Here is a 25488-nt window from a genome sequence, read left to right on the forward strand (position 1 = left end):
CAGCAATAAAAAGGTAAAATTGGAGAATAGTTAAGCAGGGTGTTTACATAATTTGTCAGTCTACTTGAATTTTACAGCAGAAAGAGACTACTAGATCAAACACTCTCTTTTTGGGAATTCAGAAAGAGCAATGGCTCATCTTAAATGGTGTCTCTACATATATGCATGCCTAATGGCAATTACACATCATTGTTCAGCTATGCCTTTCATCGGACAAGAAAGGATCTCCTGTTCCTGTGAACCGTTCGTGAATCCCAAAACCAACCGGAGTATCTGAAAAGTTATCCGTTCTTGTATAAAACCTTCATGCAAGATGAATGCAGGTATAACACTAATAATGGGAATGGAAGAGCCATCTAAAATGAAATATGTATTCTTTTGTTTACCGCATGTGCACGGTTCTCATGAAAAATCTTGACATAATGACCCAAGAGTAGATTAGCCTTTGATCAAGTCAGCAGTCGAAGATTGAAGAGTTGCCAAAGGAGGAACTTTTAGACCACCAAACAGCTTGTTGCTTATATTCAGGGATAACAGTTTCTGTATCACGAACAGATTTATCGAGCATATCATAATGAAAAGGCTAGGATTCATTCTAACATTTTGCCTCTCGCATGACACTCTCACTAGAGGAGTATTATATTGAACCTCTATTTGTTGGATGCCTCCTTGCCAACTTGGAGTCTCTCCCCCATGTTTTACAAGAGATGCAGATATTCAGCTTTTGTTCTGCAAGAACTTTCAAGCCTGAAAACAGTCAAATTTGGTCTTGCCATTGTACGAGAAAACAAATTTCATCAATATTTGTATTCCCAACTCAATGAGAGAGGAATCAACTGAAAAAAAAAGGAACTATTCTTTCAGCTTGATTCAAAATTGAATCTTACATCCAGAAGAACAATACACCATTCAAAAAAAAAAAAAGCCCTAGCTTGTGTTAAATAGAGCACAACCAACACCTTGAGTTTCAGCCCATTCACCGACACAGTTAACCAAAACTGGAGGAAGAGTGCTGAACTTGCCCTTTGTGGAACTCCTTTGTGAAGCGGCCTGCTAACCAAGGCCCTCCATGTGAGAGAAGAATGGCCCTCATCAAGCAGGAAGAACTGATCCTGCCATAGTTCACATGGCTGTCAAAATAATCATAGGGCTGCATTCTGATTTTTGACGGTGTAAGTCCATGTAGGAAGTGTTTATTCAGAGCGTGGAAGCAAGAAAACAAAACCCGAGTTCTCCCTGACAAGCGGGGGTGGTTCGATGTCAGATATATCAATCTGTTCCATCGACTTCGATATGTCATCAACTGAAAATGGTATGCTGCACATTCAATAAGGTTAAATGAAGGATTTCCAGCAAAATGATGAAATATTTTTTTTTAAAAAAAAAGGACAACAAATTTATAAGTAATAATAAGTTTGTAACCTTGAATCATCATCCAACAAGAATGAGTTGCTCACAGGATTGTTAGAGTCTTCGGTCATCAACACCCTCATATTTGATATAACCTAAGCAGAATTCCCACTCTCATCAGAAATCCTCAATATACTAACATCTGGCAGTCCCAACAATCTCTAAATGAGTGGCATCAAAATAAAGTTACCTCTGGTGATACACTATGGGTGCCATACTTGTCATCCCAGTACATTGTACTGATCCGGTATAGCTGTTGTATACTGAGTACCTGAGAATGGAATAGTAGAGCTGGTTGGATTTCATGAAAGCTGCAACGGGGAAAAGGCACAGGGGAAGATTAAGAGGTTTCACTCACCGGGCAAAGGTCATGGCTTATTTCATCCAATGTCTTCTTTGGTTTTTGATGGATAACCTGGAGAATCAAAATTTTCAAGACATACTCTCAACTTGGAAGGAAAGGTGTGAATGGTTGCCCACTTCGAGGATACAGAATTTTGAGTCTAGGAATGGACAATCTCAGTTTACTTATTTGTGCAGGTACTACAATATTTTTCAAACTTGAACTTGTACAGCAGTAAATTTGTATAGCAGAAAGCTAATAAGTATGACTTACTAAAAGCAATCCAACTAAGGGTTAAAAATGATGTGCAACACAAATAGCAGTACAACAAGAACTCAGTACCAGGAACCCAATAGCCTGTCTGATATGCTTTAGCTCATCCCAAGCTGAACCTGCATACTGCAATTGAAACATTATCAGGCAACGAAAATAATGTTCACAAAACTAGACTGATATTAAATTGAGCTTGTTGACCAGTCCTGAATTCACTAAAACCAGAACATTGCAGAGTAGAATTAGTAATGACTGCAAAACGAATTTTCTCTTGCACACTTGATTAAAATTTAAAGAATTGAGATAAATAACTAAAAAATGACAGAAGGCAAAATCCTAACATTTTAGGCATCTTAACCAAGGTTAATAAGTTACAAATCCATTCCCATTTGAATTTTTTACTTCAAGAACATTAACTTAGATCTTCCAGTATTAGTCTCCTGACTTTACAGTGAGGAATGCTAGCACAATTTAAATGTAAAGCACCAACATACTTATTCGCATTCATCCATGCAGATGCAGCCTTAGGGCAGCTTAGAACAACCTGAATATCCAGTCTCACTGATTAGAAGGAACAAAAATATCAACCATTTTGTAAATCTATTATTTAAAGTCCAACATTTTTGTTGGTTTTTCCTTCCCATGCCTCTTTTTGAGGAAATATTTGCAGCTTGGTGATGGCTTTCGATTTTCCATGTTTCCCTTTCTGACAAACTCTGACAACTCTAATAATCATTTATGGGCTTTTCCCCACTTTCCTCTTTCTCAAGGAGACTACAGCGACATCTCAATCAACTCGAGGATGATAATGGCTCTGCTTTCTTATTCTCGGGAAGATAGGTGACTCCTCATGGTCATAAGCACTCACTAAGACTCCCTAAAGAAAGAGGAATGCTTGGGAAATTGAAAAGATAAAATCCTAACTGGTTCAAAAAGCCATCTTGAGAAAGGAGGAGAAACCCCAATAGCTGGAGGCTAGTGAGGTCATAAGAAAATAATTATGAGTCTACTTGAAAGAGTAAATCCAGGTAAATGGAACTTCTGGATTTCAGCTTTTAAAAAGAAAGTCATGCATAATATTTCTTTTCTATTTTTAGATTGCAATTTAAAATAACTCCTCTACGTTGCTTCAGATCTCAGTATACACGAAAGAGTGGTAAATAGTGTCAGTGCGCAGAAATTAAAAAGGTGTTGCTCCATAGCATTTTCTAGAGGGAGAGTTTAAGAAAATTGAATTAATAGGGCACATAATATATACCTCAAGAGACAATTTTATATGCTTTTAAAAAAATGCTGAAGAGAAGAAAGGGATGGAAGACGAGAAAAAAAAATGATAAAAGAAAGGTCCCTCGGTATGCTTTTTTCTTTTATTGCTTAAGTTAAAAGGACTCTTATAGATAAAATTTACATGTGTAGATAATACCAAAGTGATGATGCGAAACTTACTAGGTGATAGATATGGGAAAGAGCACCTAGACAAAGACTTGTATCTTCTTGCAATTTTGTCAGATATTTCTTTCATTTTCTTATTTTTCACATATTCTCCATATCTTTCACATTTTAACATTTTCAAATATTGCCAGATATGCCAAAAACCAATTCACTGCAAACAAGCCAATATACTGGCAGACACTCATAACGCACTGCAACAAGTACAACATAGTTGCATTTGAACTTTCGAAGTTCGGTGAAAATGTTTTTTTATATCAAACTGGGGAAAAATAAGTAAACTACAGTCAAGAAACTGAGGTACCTCGTCTGTTGCTTTATAGCACCAATGTTCTAGTTCAGCTAGTCCTGCTTTAACATATTCCCCATTACTAAATGAGCAACACTCCCTCCTTAATAGAAGACTGTAAACAGAAAGAGTTCCTTGTAATTAATAAAAACTCTCATCACACCATGCCATGATGCACTTTGTACGAAGAAAACAGCTAAACCCAATACCTGTTAAATAGCTGTACATTGATGAAGGAAAATATCTGTGTGAATACCTTTCGAACTAAAAAGGGAGGCACCTGAGTACGGTAAAATATACCAGTTAGAGACTTTAGGTCTATTTGACAGTTTTGACTCATTTAAGTAAAAGCTAGATAAGATGCAATCTGTTAACCCAGAATGCATAGATAGACCACTGAATTTTGCTAGAACTTACTATAGAGGTAAAGTTAATGAAAAAAAAAAATGCGGTGGCAACAGAAATATACTAACATGATTTGTTTTCAATGTACTCAAGAAATTTCCGAGACTCTTTACAATCCCTTGCCAGTGAGCAATCAAAGCTTGCTGGGCTGCAGCACTTGCAAGTGAACGAGAAGATCCTTTCACTAAATTTGCCCTTGATGTTCTAGGAGCCTACATAATTCATGTACAGAAGTAACATGAATATACCAACTGAACCGGATGAAAAACAACACTTTGCCTAAAGCAGTATCCATAATTTGCCAAAAAGTGAAAAACACCAGCAAAGCCAACATTACATGAAAAAACCAACACACAAATGCCAAGGACATAAGCACATAAATATACCTGAATGCACAGACCAAGCAAGGGAGAAATCTCTTTTTTCAGATTATCACGGATCATTCCATAAATCTTTTCTACATATGCAGTAAGTTGTTGCTTGAACAGTAAAGCTGGATACTTCGCTTCCACTTGGCGCAATGTGTCTACTCCACCAACCAAGCTTCCATTTGCAAAAGAAAGGTTTACACCTTGAGGGGTTCCCCTGAAACTCTAATACAAAAACAATACACAATAAACATTTGAACTTGATAACTAGTTTTCACAAGCATAAACTTCAACTTTAGTAAGCATCTTTGGATATCAACAAACAAGACATTTTTCAACCTGAGTCATCCTCCCAAATAGAGAAGCTGATGAAGACCGCCGGCGTTGTGGAGCCATGCCGGCAGCACCACTTGCTTTCAGTGTACGTTGGAGTAGCAGTAACAAGGTCGAAGCATTGGAGAGCCAATAGGCAAGGACGTCATTATTATCCTGGGTCTTCAACAGGTAAAGAAGAATAATTCAGTAGGGTCAGCTGGCTAACCAAAACACAAGAATTCCAATATCACACTTCAAACCTCAATAGCATGGCCTATAGTCTGAATAATACGGTCAAAAACACTTGTACGCTCAACTTCAAAAGATCGCCAATGGAGAAGGCATTTGTATATAATACAGGCAGCGATTGGTCTGCTCCCTGCAAAGCCTAGGTGCTGTGCAATACACCTGATCAGCAGATCCTGATTCTCCTGTAAGTGGCAATCAATGCAACAATAGGTACTCGCATATGCACAGACACACACAGAAAAAGAAAAAAAGTGGGAAAGAAGAAGCAGCAAGCCATTAAAGTTCCAGATCGTGAAGCATCATTAGCAGGAAATCTAAAAGGAATTAATGGTAAAGGCAGCTAGAAGCATACCTGCTGTTTCTCGTTGAGAGATTTCTGTGGTCTATCTTCTACTTCAGAGTGTTCCCTTGAGGCAGATGAGGTGTTGTGGGGATCCTAGAACATACATGTGGAGATGGTCAGCTAATGAATTATTCCAGACTTCTTAATTGACTAACAAACTATCAAAATACAAAACAAGCCTCCTCTTACTGCATTTGTTTTTGCATCACCACTTATTACATGACCACTCTCAAAACTCCTCTGTCAACCAAAAGAAGGAATTATTATAATGTGCTTTATATTTTAAATTGTCATTTGGGAATTCAGCATGATATTTGTAGGATTCACCTGTACAGTTGATTTAGAACGTCCTGATAAAAATTTATTGGAAGCCATGGATACAGCCTGCTGACGGAGTACTTTATTTTCCGATTCTACATTTGATGTCTTCTCTTCAAGCCTAATTGAGAAAATATAGGTTTTCACTTAAATTAAATCATTACGTATAGGGTGAATACCATTTTCTATCATGTATAGTCAACTGGCTTGGAATCATGTGGTTGCATATACTGTTTTTGTAATGAAGATATTTGAAGGTAGGTGACTGAATGTTAAGACATGCTATCAGATGAAACCATGCTATTTGTAGATACAACAGTGCAGCTTATAGCACTGTCATGTCACAATAATTAATCACAGTACTGATGCATTTTATGAAAATACTTGCATATCATATAACCAATAATCATCATATACTTGAATATTATATAACGAAACAGCCTTTCCGCATGCAGGAGTCAGAATATATATATTTGACCCTCCTCAGAACTATGGGTGCCTCGTGCGCTAGGACACCCTTTTTTCATCATATACAAATTGAAATAAATGATCAAGAAGATTTATTTTCATGAACAATATATAAGAAACACTCTAAAGGTGAAGAAGAAAGATTCTTCTGAGATAATTTACTTTTTCTTTTTTTGAGTAATACAACAGTAATGTACCACCCATGGTATGTTGAACCGACAGACACCAGTACGGTACAGCATATAAAATCGGTTCCGATCCAAACTGGGTCGGAACCGATTGGTTCCGTACTTGTTCCGGTGCGAACCGGCGGTTCGCACCAGTACAAGCCGGTACCGGTGTGAACCACCGAACCAAGCGAATTTTTCCTGCGCGCCCGCGTGCGGAAAAGAGCGCCCACGCGGGCTGCCCATTTAATGCCATAGAGTGGCATTTAACGTGTCCGCGCGCGTCCGCAGACGCGTAGTTGCTTTTTTTTTTTTGGGAATCGCGCACAGATGTGCGAGTCCACTCTATGGCTTTTAACGCGTCCGCGCGCGGACGCATACCGACCCATTGTTTTTTGCTTTTTTTTCTTTTTTTTTTGTTGACGTCTGCGCATGGTCACGTCCGCGCGCATGTCTACGGTTCGATACCGGTTCCAACCGATACCGTACCAGTACCGGTGCCCACTAGTATGCCGGTATGGTCGGTCCGGCAGACCTTGGTACCACCACTAGGATTTGAACCCTAGACTTCCCCCAAGGCAAGCCTCTAGGTGAGGGGTGCCAATCAGCTGAGCTAACAGTTGTTGGCTGTTCTGAGATAATTTACAAAACCAGTTAGTTCACACCTTACCAGCAAATGCTATTTAATTATATACACAAGCCTAGCATTTTCAACACATGGATTTTAGACAGCATTATATGCCTGGAAGTGGCCTACTTTTAGATCGGTCAACCTAGAATTAACCTAGTTTTATAATCACTAGATATTCATTTAACTGTAAAATAATAAGCCTAAAAATTCTAAATCTTCTATATTTTCTTTCACCTGCAATTTTCTCCCCTAACAAAACAGAATTTTTCACTCATGATTGTACTTTTAAGTTGTTGAGTAATAACTGATTAATTTAAAGAACTGAAACATTTTTTAAACTAGGAAAGAGCCTACTTTTACTCATTTAACAAATGAGCTAAAAAAATTTACTTTTGAAACAACCCATAAGTCTTTACAACAAATACAATCTATAGAATATATGTCTGAAAAAGATTTTCTGACTACAAAACATAAGTCATTTTCATCATGGGGAGGCCCCTCAAAAGTTTAACTCCTGAATTCCCTGGGGACCCAACTCCAAACCAACCACACCCAGAACAAATCTGGAACCTATTTATATTGATGTAGGTTCTTTTTAAGGATCATCCAAAGACCTGGATGTACATTGGGATAGGAAAAAGTACTAACTTGGTTTTCAGACAAGGGGTTTGTTGTCCAAAACTGGCTTCTAGATTGGAGATCATCAGTCAAACAAGTGCACCACCATACTGAAGGAAACCGAACTAGGCACCACAAGTCACAAGCAATTTCTTCACAGGAGCTGGGGAAAAGGCCAAGCAAGTGGCATGCAATGGTCGAAAACATGAGCATCATTACCTTAATCAACAAATCTCCCATTTATATGAGTCAGCTATATAAGTGTTTCCTTACCATCCATCCTAATGGAAAGGAAAAAACAAAAAAAATACTCAGCTAAAGGAAATCATTTATAACATTTCTCAACGCAAACAATTAAGTCCTTGGAAAAAAGTTGCTAGAAGAATAAGAAATCTAACACCCAGAAAGAAGTTTGACCTGTTTAAAGATTCCTGAAGTTGATGTACTTTTCCTTCTGCCTCTTCCAATTTTCTTTGTCCTTCTTCACTTATTCTTTGAACTTCAGCATATTTCTTTTCAAACTCATCAGCTCTTTCTTTCTCTGAATGTAATGAAGCCTATAAGAGAATCAAGAAAAACAAATATAACAAAGTTTGGTGCATTGCCTTGGTGCTATGTGCTATGCTGGAAATGAGCATTTATGGAGAAGCACTTACTAACACTTAGAACAAGTTAAACAGGAAATTTCAACTTAGAAAAGTACAAAAGGGATAATGCAATTACAAATTACAGACCTGGAAACTTTATCTCATCAGGAAAAATTCTCAATCTAGTAAGCAACCTGGAGTTTATAGCACCTATTGTTGCAGTTATAACTAACTTTGATAAGCCATGAAGGCATGAACATACCATGACCATCCAGACTTCGCACAACTATTTGGGGAACCAAATTTGGTAAGCAGAAAATGACATTTTCAGTCTTAAATTTTCATGTCTGTCTTGAATTCATGTCTCACACATTTGAATAACTGAAAAAAATTGCATGCTTCACTAGATTAATTGGGCCAAACATATTGAATCCAATGATACAAGAAATTTTATTGTTAATGTTATATTGGTTACAAGATATCAATTTGACATGCAATCCATTAAAATATACTTTCTAACAATTTCATAAAAAGTAAAGGTGCAACTTGGGCTGGGTTTATCTTGACCCGACCAGCCCAACCTGCTCATTAGGTCGAGGGAGGCCATGGATTTATGAACTTGGAGTTGGTGCTTGCTCAAAAATCTCAACCCAACTCCAGGTTTGGTTTAGTCATGGTTGAGCTTAAACCCAACCCTCACCTGATCCTAATTTAATGGAACCTGATCCAACCTGATAAATGAAATGAAATGCTTCATGCTTATATGTCTTATTGAAGTATATCTATAGCTCTTCTTGAGTCACAGATAGCATAAACACAGCGAAGCAAGATACCAACCAATCCAATATTAAGCCATCCAGCTTGAGTTCAGCTTAAGATGGGTAGGGTTGGATAAATCCCAACCCTAGTTCAGGTTGGGGGTTGGGTTAAGGTTGGACATACAAGTTGCGATAGATTAGGCTTAGCCCTCAACTCAATCCAATCTGCACAAGTTGCATCCCTAGTCCCTACTATAATTTGACACAACAAATGGAAGCATTATTAAATTGATAAATTCTATTTTCTCTCATGCATGCGAACATATTTAGTCATCTTAAGTGTTACCGAAAGGAATACTGCATTATATTATATTATATTATGTTATATTAGTTAAAGCACCAAAAGTTTTAATTTTGGTGCATATTATAAGTAATGCATATTACATTATCACTGCATTATATTGTATTATCTTTATTTTTCTCCAACTAATTAGGGATTAAGGCCTAGTTGAGTTGAGAACTATATTATATTGGTTGCAGCACCATCAAGCAATAAAGAAAAACACCAAAAGTATAAGAGAGAACCGGACATGGGCAAGTACCTTCAAGTGTTCCACTTCTGTTGTCAGGGAATCAATTTTTTCAGTGTCTTGAACAAGAACAGTGGTCTCCTTGATAACAGGAGGTGCTTCTTCAATAGCCTTTCTAGCAGCCTCTCGTTCCTTGACAAGCATTGCATTTGTCTCATCCACTTTATTTTGTGTTGCTTGAAGAGAGCTCTGTAATTTTGTTATCTCTTCCTCTAAGTCCATCTGCATCCATTCACAGATCATTAAAACATCAGTCTCTGTGAAGGTCAGGTGAGATTTATTTAGAACTGCACTGTCAGTTAATTAAAAAATTACATATATGTGAACAGGCAAATCAACTATCCATGTCAGTGGCAGAACAAAAAAAGTTATACATGTGACAGCTATTATTAACATGTCGTGATAAAATATGAACTCTAGCGATAACCCACTGGGAAAATAGTGAAGAAAATGTCTAAGTAGTACCCTCTTTCGCTTCTCCAACTGTAAACGCCATGTAAGTTCTTCCACCTTTTTTTCAAGCTTATCCTTTGCTTCTTTAAGTGCACCTGTTTCTCGTGCTGCCTGGGGAAAAAAAATAAAGACAGAGAACCTCAATGTGATAATATGCTTCTAGCTACTGAACATGTGACATTCTCTGAATTTAGTTACAAATCAGATAAGGTAGTCTCATTATCCAAAATATACCGGCAAATGAGGCAGAAGAAACAGAATTTTGTGACCTAATCATCACTTTTCACAACAACATAATAATGTGCAACTTTCAGTTCTCTAATTAAAAATCTATTCCCTCTCTGTTCATGTTAATTACTTTTCTATTTAAGAGGCATACTGGGATAGTATAGGTTACTGTTACAATACACAACTTACAAAGGTAACAGCACCTAAATTTAGGAATGACATGTCAATCACATGATTGAAATCAATTGAGAAGTTTCTGGAATTATGTGGAGCAAAGTAAGCTGTCATCTTAGTGCCCAATGCCATCGCATATGCAAGGTCATGTTGAACTACTATATATCAGCTGGTTAGGGAAGTTATAGAATCATAGGGATTGATTTCAAAGGGTTCTAGACTTCTAGTAATCTTTACATTATGAAGCTCTGGTTTTAGCAAATCTGGTAATGTGATTAGACATTGACTTTTCATTGGATCAACGTCTTCACTTTGATTCTACCTTTTTCTTAACTTGTACTTCTTTCTCCTTACTTTCCATCCTCCAAATAAAGGATTCTCCAAAGAATTCCAACATGTCTGAGCGAAAGGTTAGCTGCCTTTCTAACAAAGCAAGGAAAGATTTTGACAAGCACTTTTACATGCATGTACCGTAGGTGGTGTGTCAATTATTTCCAAGCTTCATCAGCTCATCAGGGATCAATGTCCATATACTTTTGCTACTGTTTAGTGGAAATGCCTGCAAGCCTACTTACAATGCCACATATACCACAGGAAAAAGAATGAAAAAGCTTGCTTTTCATCACAAGCTCTTGTGTTTCATTATCTTGCACAAACAGAAAAACCTGGTCAGATAACCAACCATTTTGAGTTTCCGGAGCTCTCTCCTTGCAACTCTTCCCCTCCATCTGCACTGGGTGACAGTGGATGCCCTCTTTAGCTTTTTATGATAAGAATGAGCTCTATGACAGCGCCAATGAGCCTACAGAATGGATCAAGAGGACAGCAATATCCGTAAACAACAAAGTACATAAATGATATTTTTAAACATATGTAACATAAAAATTTAATAATAACCTGAATGGCAGTTGCTGCATTTGTTTGCTTCCTAAATCTGAACTTGTTCCGAGCAGCCATGGCCCTAAAACCAGTTTGCAGGACAAGAACTGACATTTTCAAACGTGTATAAGCCTTCTTAGCCTGGTACGTGCGCAAATGTTTCTGAACTTTAATTGCAGCAGCCTTTCTTCTCATGCACTCATACAGCTTACAAGCCAATCGTCCTACAAACATGCCATACTGATGTCAGTAATCAACAAAAGAAATCAAACAGACTATCACATCAACATGACCTAAATACACCTCTCCATAGTGCCTGAACATGAATGGTAGCCTTCCGCAATGCAACAAACTGTTTCCGCATAATATGTGTTCGTATTTGGCGTTGGATAGCTTTGGCAGCATTGCTAAGTACTTCAGCTCTTCGAGCATCTAACTCAGCCATCTGACCAGCTCTAAGGAAAACCTTTGTCTTTCCTATCTGGAAAACCAGGAGGTGATATGATATATAACATCAGCACTATATGAAGTTCTCATCAATACTAGTCTAAGATACGAGCAAATAATTCGTAGATAATTTTGATTAACTTCAAAAGAAAAGGAAAAATTAAAGACTCTAGCAAAATCTGTAAAATGACTCATGCCTCAGAAACATTTATGAAAGAGCACATCAAGTAATGATTGTATGCAGTTATTCCAATGAAGTATGGATATACATAATGTTATAATGACAAAGATGGTCCAGAAGCTACCTGAAAGCCTGTTAGGCCCTTGTTTTCCAGAATTTTTTTGCATGCTACCTTTTCATCATAGCTGTTCAATTGTAACATATTAGAACAAGAAACACAAATGACATAACAATAAGTAAAGAGTTCAAGAAGAAACCTGACATCGCTGAGTCAAAATCAAAAACATAACAAGTATAAAACTATTAACTAAAGGTGGAACATACTTCCCCTCCAAAACTTCTGGAGCAAGAATACCAAAACGGTGTAGAAATTCATAAAATGTGCGACGTGTAGGATATCCAGCACAGCTGATTCTGATAGCCTCAAGAACACCCTAATGCCACCAATAGTTGTAAAATTTAGACACGTGCACAGTATAATAGGAACAATAGAAGATCATCTAAGTTTGAATAATAGAAGACCATCTAAGTTTGAATTGCACTCACACCACATCGTAATTGCTGCATGACATTGACATTTTCAAATATGGCAGGTTTTAGAAGATTGTTCGGCTTCACACATCTAATATAATAAGGTTCTGTCGAATTCAATGTGTCCATCAGGGCCTGTAGTTGTTGCTGCAGCAAGTAGACCATAATAGAGTGAGGTGCATATGTTACTGCAAAGAAAACCTGGAAAAAGTCTGATAAATGAAAGGCATGTAACATGTAATAAAAATTTTAACTCTTCTATATATGATGGAGTCATGTTTCTGTTAACCTTTAGCTGATTAAAATAGAAAGATTATACACCTTAAAACGAGAACCAATGGAGGAAAACTTAGAAGATTTGTTTGTCTCCTCAGGCAGAGGAGGAAAAAGGCCTGACACAAAAGGGCATTTTGAAGCACTCAACAAATCTTGGTGTTCTGCCACCACATAATCTTTATTTTTGTCTAGAAACTGGTCAGATTGATATAACACCTGATAAAAGCAAGGAAGGAATGCTTTTAGAAAAATAATAAATCCTGTTATAAAAAAATATGAGCTAATTCATCAAAACTTACCTCGCCAGCGTAATGGCATATTGTGAAATCTGTACGAGAGAGTTTTGGCTTGATGAAGCGCTTGTGTTTACTGAATGTTTGATAAAGCTTCTGAGAAAAGGTTTCATGTGTTGACTTTGGAAACATACTGGTGAAATGGGGAGAAAAAGATGATTAATAGTACAAGAAAGGCGGTGAACAAATTCACCTACCAATAATTCAAACAAAGATTTTGTGCACATTTGACAGCTTCTAACAGAATATTGCTAAGTACATTGAATTCACTTCATTTAAAAGAAAATATTGGGTGTTCAAAAAAAGCAAATAAAAACATTGCCATACCATGCTTCATCAAGGAGTGCAATGATACCTCCAGGTTTCTGCAAATGATAATAAAAGTATAAGTTTTCTATAATATGCAGTTTCCAAATTCATATGCATGCATTCAGAATCCTTCACTGGTAAATATAAATCGATTTTGCTGAGGCAATCTAGTCATAATCCACCATCAAAAAGGATGACATCAGATTCTAACTTTTTTACATAATCAGGATTTATCATAACAAGGGAAATTATTATGATGGAAGAAGCAGTAAACAACACTGTTAATCTTTTTGGATCACTCAGGTGTAATGCATAAACTAGTCAGCATTATAACCAATACAAAGATAATGCCAATGTACTAGAACACTACATTTGTGGACATACATTTAACAAAAGTGTGTTAACTATCCTGTAAATAATGAGAAATATTTTCAGTAAAACTAATTAAAAAAATAGAAGTGGATTCTGCATGTGTTTTTAAAACTTTCCCATATTTCAAATTTTAAAAGCTACCTTCTGTGAAAGGGAATCCAAGGCTACTTTGATACAAGAATAGGAAACATATAAGAGAATATATTTGCTGACTAATCCAATTAGATCCACATTGTTTGATCTAAATAGTCTGTCTCAAGATGTACTGTTGTAAAATGGCATGTAAGAAATGAGTTCAACCTATTACAAAAGAATAAAACTATAAACTGTGTCCGTAAAAGAAAGGTTCATAGGAAAAGTGTCAACAGCGGGCAGGAGTCCTGGTTGTCCATTTTGGCAAAACATCCCCACCCAAAAAAACAAAAAAACTCTCCCCACTCTTCTGCTTCACTTTTCTCTCCTTTCTCACTCACTTCTTACTCTAAGATATCATATTTATTATGTTTTTCTTGTATGATTGGTGAGACACCTCTATGTTTTCCTTATTGCCGAAGATTTGTTGGTGGGAAGCAGAGACATGATCAGTAGAGACCTGCAAGACCTTTCATCAAATGATGAAAGGACCTAGAATCCTCACAATCCTAAAGCAAATCAATCTATATTTCTCTGATCAAATAACTTTCTTGGGTAAGTTTCTTCAACAAAATGTTGGGGCCGGCCAAATCAGTTTTTTTTTTCAACTTGTCATAGATCTCTTCATATAAAGCTCTCTCATCCAGAAGCTTTAGATATGGGAAGGATGCAGGAAGATAATAAGTTAATGTGGCCCCCACGACAGTAGGGAATATTTGTGTATGCTCCAAGTAGTTAGGTTACATGTGCACATGGGTTCCTTGCTCTCTTATTGTTGTCAGCCATAACATGAGATTCTGCAAATATGCCGAGCTCATCACAACCTAAGTTTTTGACAAAATCTTGTCCATTTTTTATAAGCATGGATTTGAAATCAGCTATATAATCGTTAGTATGAACTATAGCAAGCTTGCTGAATGATCAAAACCAAGGTTTACAATCTCGACATCAGCTCCCGTACACCCAACCGGTACCGAGGGTCGGTACAGTACATACCTCAATATGGACACTCAATATGGGGAGCATAGGGGGTTTGTTATCCAACCAATACAAAATGGTATAGCCCATGCCGGGTGGTATGATTCGAGATTGCAAACACTGATCAAAACTATTTAGTCGGCAATGGATGACCAAGTATTTTTTTTGAGGGCAAAAGGAAAAGAGGGTAACTTACATCTCTTTCACCTAGAGCTAAAAGAAAATATTCCAAAATAGAAGACTGGGAACATAAAGCAGTGGAACGAATGACATGATTGTCAAATAGGGGATTGTTATGTTCCTTAAAATTTCATTGGAGATATGGAAAGTATTGAGGATGATGCATTACAAGGAGATCAAACATTAACCAAGATATTTCAAAGAGCCAGATATGTATCAATCCCCTGCTGCAGATATTTATGCATAGAAAAAGCACAGAATATATTTTCATGTTGCCAAACTTGTGTCAACATCTTAGTAATAGGAAATTTGTACTTAGGATACTGCATTGACTTTGGAATTTCCACAAAAACTTTCTCCTGCACCTTCCTCTCTTGTTTTCATGTTGCCAAACTTGTGTCAACATCTTAGTAATAGGAAATTTGTACTTAGGATACTGCATTGACTTTGGAATTTCCACAAAAACTTTCTCCTGCACCTTCCTCTCTTGTTTCCTTTTTTTTTGAGAGAGAGAGAGAGATTCACTTCCCCGCACTAGCCCCTGAATCGGCTCATGCACTGCTCCCAATTCATGCAAATATGGGTAAATTATGCCATACGAAAAGTGCAAGCCTCTTCACTCACGAAGGGTGAAGTTCCCTCTTTATATAAGGGGATTTCCATAAGTTAACAGTTATTCCATTAAACGGCACCTACATATATCAACTAATCAGCCTATGTTTCTTCCAACAATGGCTATATATTGTATGTCGAGACCATTGTAGAAGCTACAATGGAGGTATATAACCAGGGAGAGTCTATGGAACCACAAAGTGCCCTCACTGTGGATTTCTTAATCATAAAGTTGACACACATTAGGATCTACATGGAAAGTTGGTATGGACAGTATGGGCCAATCAAGCTATCATCATAGAAGATCAATCCAACTTCAACAGAGCTATTAAACCCTTGAATACTAGCAGAATCCTAGGGAAAGGAGACAATAACATTGGCCAAGGAAGATTTTGCATGCATAAAGAATTAAGGAAGGATCAACTTTGATTAACTAAATGATCATGCTTCATCCACATATGCTTCCTTAACTCACAAAGTTTGATGTCTTGTGCCTTTTAGATCCTCCTATTAGGTCATTGATTCTTGTGGGTCTAACTACATGACGGGTGATCAACATATATTTCGTTCTCAAATTCCTCTATGAAATTGTGAATAGCTCATAGTCAAGACTAGTGGTGTTGGTATGGTTCAGTCAACCCCTAAGTTATCGCTATCCACTTCATAATGTAATTATGAATTGGCTACCGGTATTTCATCAAGTAGTAAAATAACATAATATCTAGCTAGGTTTTATGTCCAGGCAGGACGGGGGGCATCCCGGCCATCCTGTCCCATTCCTGCGAGAAAACAGGATCGAGAGGGGGTCGGACTCCAAAACCCATCCATGCGAGGAGAGAAGAAGAAAGAGGAAAAAAAGAAAGTAAGGAAAGATGAAGAAAAGGAAAAAGTGAAAGAAAATATGAAGAAGAAAAATGAGAGAAAGAAAGGAAGGGAGAAGAAAAAGAAAGAAAGGAAGGAAAGAAGGAAGGAAAGAGAAAGAAGAAAAAGGAAAAAAAAGAAAACAAGGAAGGGATAAGAAAAAGAAAAAAAAAGGAAAGGAAAGAAAGGAAGGTAGAACAAAAAGAAAGAAAAAAAGAAGAAAGAAAAAAGAAAGAAAAAAGAAAGAAAGAAGAAAGAAAGAAGAAAACGAAAGCAAGAAAAAAAGAAAGGAAAAAAAGGAGAGAGAGAGGACATCTACTGGGATGCATGACCGGGACTACTGCCAGGATGGGGCGGGATAGCGGGGTGTCCTGTTCCATCAAAAAATGGGCATATCTCTGTCCCACGAGATTTAAAACCTTGATATCTAGTGCTTTGTGGCATTCTTTCCTGCTCACAGCGTGCTCTAAGACTCAAGGAGTCTGTCAGAATAGAGGGCTTTCTCATCCAAGAAATTGCCACCAGCTCTGAATTGTACTTTTTCATCTACTCACACGTGGCATTATCAACTTGGACATATATTGCTTAGAGATTGACAAGAGACTTACACCTAATACAATTTGCACCAGAAATCACTTCGAATATTGCTAGGGCGGTACTGAATAGGCATTTGTGAACATTGTAAATGGCCAGTTTACATGACCAAAAAAAATATTTTTTTAAAAAAAAAAGGTGTACTGAACAACACCAGGTAGTTACCAGATGATATGTGGTAGTCTGGATGCTGCTCATGATGAGGTCATTACACAATAAGGGAGTCTAGTGGGGGTACTCTATACCAGTCCCTAGTTGGTACAGTACGCCAATCCTTGGTAGTCAACATGTTCGGATCAAGGTTTCAAGTTCCACCAATACCAATTCATTCAGCCTGTTTGGGCCTTATTACTGCTACTTCTTGGTGACTTTTCAAGAATAACAGGGGTATATTTAATTAAATGTCATCCTGATTTTACGTGTTTGAGTTTTTTCATACTAAATGTGAGAACTTAATTTGATCTGATTAGGTTAGCTGAATCACAGAACTTGTTTAAATCGTTAGGCATTTTTCATTAGATGTCAGATGTTTAAACTGATTGTGAACCTTGATTTAACGGTGAGTTTGCTCCCTTGCGACCCAAGTGTCATGGGTTTAAATATCAAAACAGCCTCTCCGCATATAGGTGCAGCTGCATGCATCTGACCCTCTCCGAACCCCGCAACAGGAGGAGCCTCATGCATCATCCCGCCCTTCACATGTTTAAAGTCAATAGCAAGTCCTTATACTACATGACATAATTACAAGAACTTTAGAGCATAAATCCATACAAGCACCAAGAAAAAAATTGAAGCAGCAATCTCCTCAGTCCTTACCAGCAAGTGGGGACTTAATGCTTCTATGACAGAGAAAAAAGTGACGAGTGCAGATCTCCTCCAATCTTCAAATTCAAGACTAGATGTTCGCATGTGCATAAATATATACACAAACACATACATATATATATGTGTATCTGTGCACGTAAATACAAACACATGGGATATGGGCGCATAAATAATAATACATTTTTATAAATATGTATATGTGTATGTATATTTATGTATGTTTACATGCATAACAACTTTAGCAGATCCCCCGCTAATCCGAGCGAACATTCAAATATCTGTCCCACATTCATTCGTGAGGGTACTCCTAATGGGTTGAAGACCATATCAACAGGTGTCCCATCTTGCAAATAGGGCATATCTTGTCTAGGCAAAATTTTGGAAATGATACCTTTATTCCTCGGCAATCCAAGGTCCTAGGAGGGGCAAATTGGGACAGACCTAGCCTTTGCAATTTCTTTTGCACAAAGTGGCTGCCCCAGGACTGGAACCCACGCCATTGTGCTTGTCATCCCAACATTTTACCATTGCACCAAGCAATGACAACTTGCACGTATACATACACGCACATAAATATATTTTGTATGCATGTATCTTCATGTATTCGTTTACATGCATAAACATAAATGTGCAGCACATCTTTGTATGTATAATGGGCCTTACAAATCAATAATCCGTGTCACTGATCAAGATCTACACATCTTTAAATGCATAATGATAGACAGTCATATGGACCAAGAGTCAATGTGCTTGGATGCCTTACATTAATCAAATCAAGTTATTTATCCTTTATAAAAAAAGAAAATTAGTTAACTTGTCATCCATCCATTTTGTGACTATTCAATGCATTGGTAAGAAATTATTTGATTTTGAACCCAAATCCCAATAATATATATAATATGCATTTGTGTGTCGGTATAATATATATTTGTATGATATAGGTACAAATATGCATAAGTTAGCAAGAAAGAAATAAACAAACAAAAACACACACAGACACAGGTGGAAATGTGTGAACTAGTGCTTATGCATGGAGCATGTACAGTTTAATAACAGACATAACTAATGAATGGCATACTACTTAATTGATAGACCTATGCAGCTAAATAGGAGAAAAAATGACCTTTTCAATAAGATCTAGGACATCTTGGTTATCAACAAATTCGATGTAGCTCCAATCAATCGCCTCCTTCGTGTACTCCTCTTGTTCCATCTTGAAAACGTGCTGGAAAGCACAATATGCACCTTCATAAGAATTATTAAATAAAAAGACAAGACAACAATGAACAACCCAGAAAGAATGAGCATTACTTGGTTGAAATGTTGTTGCAGTTTCTCATTTGTAAAGTTAATACAGAACTGCTCAAAACTACAGAATGGATAATGAAAGGTTATAAATGTTAAAACAGGAGCAAAAGAAAAAGAAAGGTAAATCTATGTCCTATAAGTCAAGCTGAATGATTCTTATTAACAAGTTACCTGTTTGTCTTAAAACTTTCAAAACCATAGATGTCAAGGACTCCGATGAGTGAACTAGAAGTTGGGTCTTGCCCAATTGAGACATTAATTTTATCAACAATCCTGTAGGTTAATGCAATACACCATCCATCAATCAGATGCCAGTACCTCCACTCATTTCATCTGCTTTATAAAAACTCAAGACACATTAAACCGATATAGGAATCTTGCTTATTGCAAAATCATTTACCAGTCAAATAATCGAGAATATATTGTTTTTGCTAAACCATCCCTGCTTACTGTTGCACCAAGAGGATCGAGCGATCTCTTAATAACTTCTTCAGGTGTTACCATGACGCGCTTACACAGTGCATCTTCCAATGCCTGAGGATCACACCTGAAATATGGCATATTCCAAGATAACCCAATGACCAACATACCAAGCAAGGAAAAAAGAACAATAAGAACATAGAGTGTACATAAGAAGTTCAGCAGTCATTTTGAGATGAAACTTAGCCTTGTCATCTTTTGGAACCGATGAATCAATTTCTTTTCCCTTAGCAAAATCGATATTTCCAAGATGAAGAATGGCTGCAACAACCCTGAAAATTGCATCCTGGAAAACAACTTTCATCAGAAAAAAGATCAAGTGATGTTTTCAGTTTTTATCCAAATAGCAGACAAGCATAACAAAAAGGATACCTGTTCCTGTGCACTAATTCCAACAATATCCATAGCTCTTCTGGTAGCTAAATAATCATGGGCATCACTTACACCAACCAACTCATAGCAATTTGATTGATTAAGATAGTGAAATGATTTTGGGTTCCCTAACTTATACTTTTCAATGTCCTAAAAGTCAAAGTAACAGTTCAAACATTAGATGTAAAAAACTTGGGCAAGTTTTATAAAAGATAAAAAACAATATCAAGAATATCCACCATGAATATTATTATAAAATCATAAGCAATACCAAAGAAAATAGAGGGTCACCTCTGGTGGTGCTGCACAAAGAAGGTAAAAACAGTGGTAATTGCGCTCTGGATCAGAAATTTGGCAAACTCGAGATCTTTCAAGAAGGTAGGTTCTGATGGCGGCACCCGATATCCTACCTTGCTTATCAAATTGGATCTCAACGAACTTACCGAAACGGCTGAATTAAGGGGCAAAAAAAGAAAAAAGAAAAAAATGCAAATCTCTCAGGATATGTAATAAAGGTATCTTGTTATAAAAACTTATCCTGACATTTAATCTCCTATAAATGTGAATTTATGGCAACAGACAACCTAGAATTGTTATTTCTGACAGTTTTAGCATTGCCAAATGCCTCGAGAACTGGGTTTGACTGCAATCACATCAGTTAGCAAAGTTTCAGAAGCACAAGTTATAAACAGAGGATTTAGAAAAAAAATATTAAACTGTCTTGATAAACAATTAGGTCTTACTTCCAAAACTTGTTGTTCTACCGTTCTTCCTTCAGTTGCAGCACGCCCACCCAAAAAGGCAAGATAGCGCATAAGCATCTTTGTTGTTTCAGTTTTACCTGCCCCACTTTCACCACTAACCAGAATGGAGTTGCTTTTTCCCTCGTTAATCATTGCCCTATTCCAAATGAAGTATTTGCATAACATTTTACGTTCTTGAAGCAAATCAAAAGTCCTCCATATAACAGTAATAAACTTCACCTGTATGCAACATCAGCGACTGCAAAAACATGCGGGCTGAGCTCTCCAAATGGTGCCCCTTTATATTGCTCCATCATATGAGAATCATAAATATGAGGCAGTCTTTGAAATGGATTTATAGCAATAAGAATATTTCCCGTGTAAGTCTGCCAGAGTGACAAATATATGATTTTTGCATGTCATGGTATAAATCTAGAGAATATTTTGAACCTAGAAGTGCTATAATACTAAAATATGAATTGAATAACGAAAACAATGTAATAAAAAACTGGTATCTTACATAAATTTCATTGAGTGTGTATCTGGTTGCCAAGTTCTGTAAAACACCAGGTTCATGCAAATAAGAGAGCTTTGTCATGTCATCAACTCCACCAGCAGGAGCTTCCATATCTTTTGGATATATTTTTGACAAATTTGCAATAACCTAAAGTATCATCATGAAATACATGTCACTGCTCTGCCATGCAAAAATTGTGTTTTCCAATTTACTTAGGACAAAATTAATAAGTTGCAGCTTGCCAGTGCTACATGACATTTGCATATACCCAAGTTTCATAGTCATTTTCACCTAGTTACAGAGTAGACATTACAATATAATATGGCGTTAGAACAGCAGTTAGATTGAGGATGCAGTTACTATAATTAAGTAATCCATTAGTGATGGTACATATGAGAGCGGATGGTAGCCTTGCAGTATATACAATTAAGGTAGCTCATAAGACCTCAAAAATAAGAAGATGAAACATAAGCACATACTCTCAATTAGCTTAACATGTAGACTATGTTGTTGCCTATTGCCAGTGTCAAGTGACTTTCATATATACCAAGTTAAAGTCATGTTCAAACAATTACATAGAGTATACAACATTTTGTGACACAATGGATCATAGCCTAGCAATATATACAATTACAGTGGCCCATGGCCCTTCAGATAGCACAAGACACAAAAAGTCCAACATATCCCAATCCCCTCCCCTCCCCACCCCCACCCCCACCCCCACTCCCCCCAAGAAAGGACACACACATACACCGCAGCCCAACAATAAAAATTAGAAAGAAATTTTTTTTAAAAAAAAAACACATTCAAAGTGGATAACAATTCACGAATTTGACTTTTCTGTACTAAAAGATAGTTGTAGTTTTAAGTCTTCAAAAAAGTTGCTAGCTGATTGGATTTGAAGACATAAAATTTGATGGTAGAAATGACAGAAAAAGTTGCATTCAATCAGTCATAAGTAATGCCATAGGTCATCAACAACTTACCATTTTTCCATTACTGGTTTGGGTCTCGGCCTCTTCACCATTGATCTTAGTAACCTCACCATCAATCCATGCTAACGCTGGATCCTCAACCCATATATGAGAACCTACAATTATATTAACTGGAGTTCCCTGCAACAGTTAAAATAAAAAAAAGAAAGCTTGGTTGTCATGACATATGTAATTTCTAGAAAGAACAAACAAAGCAGTGCATAGTTTGCTGAACCATCCTGAACCATCCATAAAAGAGCATACCATACTAGTGCAGAACCAGAAAGGTTCCTAGGTTGAACTCAGTTTATAAGATAAACTAGTCTGAACCAAGCGGAACCGCCCCATACCGCCCCGTACCAACATACTATTTGGTTTCAGGCATACCATAGTTATGGATGAGAAAAATTACTGGGAGCCTATGTTGGTACGACGTGCATAACATACTTTGTACTGGCTGCACTATGTCGAACCAGTAATATACCTATATAGTTCCATGTGCTAGTTTTGAGTACCTTGAAGTAGTGGCTATGTCCTTGTACTCATTGGCATGAAAGTATTTATGGGCATCCAATTTGATTAGCAAGAACAACATACCTAGCGATTCAGATAATTTGATAGTGTTGTGCATGTTGTTTAGCTCTAAAGCATGAATCATACATTGTTTATTAGCTAATATTAAGACCTCCGAATTGGATCATTGGACTATTGTCTCTATTTTCCTTAAACATTCCCAAGGAATCCATTCATTTAATTTTATGTTACATGAGAGAATGAAACAACTTTAACATTCAAAGCCCAACTTCTATCTAGGCTTTCAAGGTTTCTGCAGATCCTTCATCCACTAATCTCGCTTCACTTCTCACTAAATCATTATCATCTCCATCTCGCTGTTATCAAAAGCACAGTTTGTAAGCTTTCTAAAATCCAAAGTTTCACTAGTTTCCAATTAAACATTGACTTTTTAATTCTTCCAAAATTCTTTACTGCTGCTGTTTTTTTATATGGAATCTATCTCAAGTTCTCAACAAATATTAGGGCAAAATAATGCTTACATTATCAAGTCATCTTCTTGAATTGGTTTGGGCATTTGCCCTTATGTGAATAATATTCAACAAATACACAAAAGAGAACTACAAGTAAATGTCTCAGCATCCTTTTAGAATGGTGAAAGAATAAAATGCATGCATCTCAGGTCAAAAATCTGCATCATGACAAGAGCCACTTTATATTCACTTGTACATGACCTTAGACTATCCGTTAATGGTCAGCTATTTACAAGGAAAGAAAGCAATATTTCCTCCATTGCTTATAAAAGCTAGAACTTTATTTTGTAAAATAGCAGCCAAAGAGGAGGAGTCGCAGTTCCAACCTCCTCAAATATGAAGATAATGAATGCAGTACGAATTTGAAATTAGTGCTTCAATGTGGTTGAAGGATGTAACTTTTGGGTTATATATAGGAGAGAATGGAAAAGATAAATAATCTATCGGAAGAGCTTTGTCCGGTACAGAATATTGTGAACTGTTCCTTTTCTGGGTGAAACTAGCGTGCCTTTCTGGCTTGGACAATCCTACCACCGCACCTGAATGATCTTATCGGTCCAAGGACATGGAGATAAAACGGATCTCGAGACCAGCTGAAAGCATAGACATACTACAAGCCTCAGAAATGGCTGATTCATATTACCAAAGCTAGAAAAAGCGGAAGGGATCGTCTTGCATTTATCTCCTGGGATATAATTAATTGAAGGTAGGGGGAAGTAATCCCGAATGGAAATATAAAATATAAGAATTCCGCACGCTTGAATACTTGTAATTACGGTTCCACTTACCGAACTTTTTCTTTTATGATTACCGTATTACCCTGCAAGAAAATGATTCCTCGTATGGACAGGCCAGTTCAAAACTCTAGGGTGCCAAATATGCAATACGAAACCACAATGCCGCCTAAAAGCAGACGACGGATGAGGACGGTAAAGCCAGGATCATGGGTTGAAGACAAAAGGAAAGAGTAGCTAATCTTTCCAAGCACGGTACTTATTATATACAGAGAGGGGGAGTGATAGGAACGCGTACCATTCTTTATCTTTTCTGTTTACTGGACTCCGACCTTCAGAATTTTCGATCCCAGAACCGGGAAGCGATTCACCTGGGGGGTAGTCCAAGAACCTCCTCCTCCGGAAAGGGCCGAATCCCCTGATGCCTTCCATTGAGAATTGCCCTGGCCGCTGCGGACTCCATTGTTTCTTGGCTGTGACGTCTAAGAGGGTTCTTGAACAAAGCCTACGAAAAGCAAGATCGTTCCGCGGAGCAGAGATCGCACGTAATCCTTATTATCTCTTTGCTCTTCCTCTTCTTCTTCTTCTTGAAGTTTCTCCCTCTTCTCCCAATCAATCTCGTTATTCCAATTCTGATTTCTTTTTTTCTTTTCCTCTTTTTTCTCTCCTTTTCCTTTGAAAACCTGTCGGGGAACGGTGTTCTCCTCCTCTTCCCTAATCGTTCCGCTCCCATCGATTCCGCTCGCTCACTCGTTTCAGCTGAGAGAAAGGAGTATGGGAGACTGGAGAGAGGGTGAAGGGGAGCTTCCGCCAAATCTATAGGGGAGTTCGTGGCTCTCCTCAAGCCTCGACGCCCTGGGCGGGCTTTTCGGCTCCCCTTCCCGCCCGTCCCTCGCCCTCCCGCCTTGTTTGTTAGATCGGGGAAGTTTAACGCGCCCGGTACGTACACCCCAAGCATTCGTGGGATTCGGATCCTCTGCGGTGCGTGTACCGCCCTAGATAGCCTAACCAAGTCATCTATCTCGGATTCTCGGCGACGGACGACCGTCGTCCCTCTCCAGAACCGAACGCTGCATGTTTGGCGGCAAATGTGGTGCATCGCGTGGCGAATGTTGTTGCTCCGCAATGCAAAACACGCACCGCCACAGAAAATCCCACTCGCATCATTACGTCGAAGTTCGCTCGAGAGGATAAGCGATGAGAAATCCCTCTACAAGAACAGTTTTACTTAGATAACTAAATAATAAGAGACCAAAAGGGTAAATCCTATTTCGTTATTTTTGTCCAATACAGTTATTTTATGTAATAAGAAAAATTTGTAACCTCCAATTATTATCTAGCTCTTATTCACTCATAAAACACGTTAAAATATTATTGCTTCGTGCAATGAAGTCATTCATTGGGTATG

At 37.5% G+C, this 25488-nt stretch overlaps 1 protein-coding gene across 5 annotated transcripts; it reads right to left on the reverse strand.

The window, feature by feature from the left end:
- On the reverse strand, nt 1-25093 carry LOC103704019 (myosin-11-like). Of its 5 annotated transcripts, XR_016396329.1 has the most exons (40): nt 24379-25093; nt 22313-22441; nt 21330-21473; nt 21050-21195; nt 20810-20966; nt 20651-20709; nt 20358-20517; nt 20067-20216; nt 19844-19980; nt 19615-19761; nt 19386-19487; nt 19218-19275; nt 19030-19131; nt 13371-13408; nt 13050-13176; nt 12796-12966; nt 12490-12675; nt 12268-12377; nt 12068-12128; nt 11619-11796; nt 11334-11539; nt 11119-11238; nt 10047-10145; nt 9594-9803; nt 8064-8203; nt 5772-5883; nt 5634-5684; nt 5454-5537; nt 5113-5283; nt 4877-5032; nt 4556-4762; nt 4238-4381; nt 3974-4044; nt 3780-3879; nt 2096-2152; nt 1769-1825; nt 1601-1681; nt 1423-1505; nt 387-1317; nt 1-273 (listed from the first exon to the last, which is right to left on the reverse strand). XR_016396329.1 is itself a non-coding variant. In XM_088703796.2 (39 exons), exons 1-39 carry the CDS (start codon nt 24379-24381, stop codon nt 1194-1196), a joined length of 4638 nt encoding a protein of 1545 aa, XP_088559922.1. In that variant the 5' UTR covers nt 24382-25093; the 3' UTR covers nt 1-1193. The 5 variants fall into 5 exon arrangements, 3 of the variants coding, with proteins under 3 accessions (XP_088559922.1, XP_008785355.3, XP_088559923.1); XR_015968493.2 differs by having other exon boundaries at nt 1-1317; nt 1769-1913; nt 2027-2152; nt 12490-12621; nt 24379-25092; XM_088703796.2 differs by having other exon boundaries at nt 1-1317.
- Nucleotides 25094-25488: the final 395 nt, after the last annotated feature.

Source organism: Phoenix dactylifera, chromosome 8 (genome assembly GCF_051530095.1).
Source record: "Phoenix dactylifera cultivar Ajwa chromosome 8, Ajwa_hap1_PhDact_Kaust_v1.1, whole genome shotgun sequence".
Lineage (NCBI taxonomy): Eukaryota > Viridiplantae > Streptophyta > Magnoliopsida > Arecales > Arecaceae > Phoenix > Phoenix dactylifera.

Excerpts from the sequence above, each read along its gene's own strand:
- LOC103704019 (XM_088703796.2), bottom strand. Across the intron at positions 19,981-20,066 it reads GAATTAGTGCACAGGAACAG|GATGCAATTTTCAGGGTTGT; the intron begins GTATCCTTTTTG and ends GTTGTTTTCCAG. Across the intron at positions 19,132-19,217 it reads TGCAACAACATTTCAACCAA|CACGTTTTCAAGATGGAACA; the intron begins GTAATGCTCATT and ends TGTGCTTTCCAG.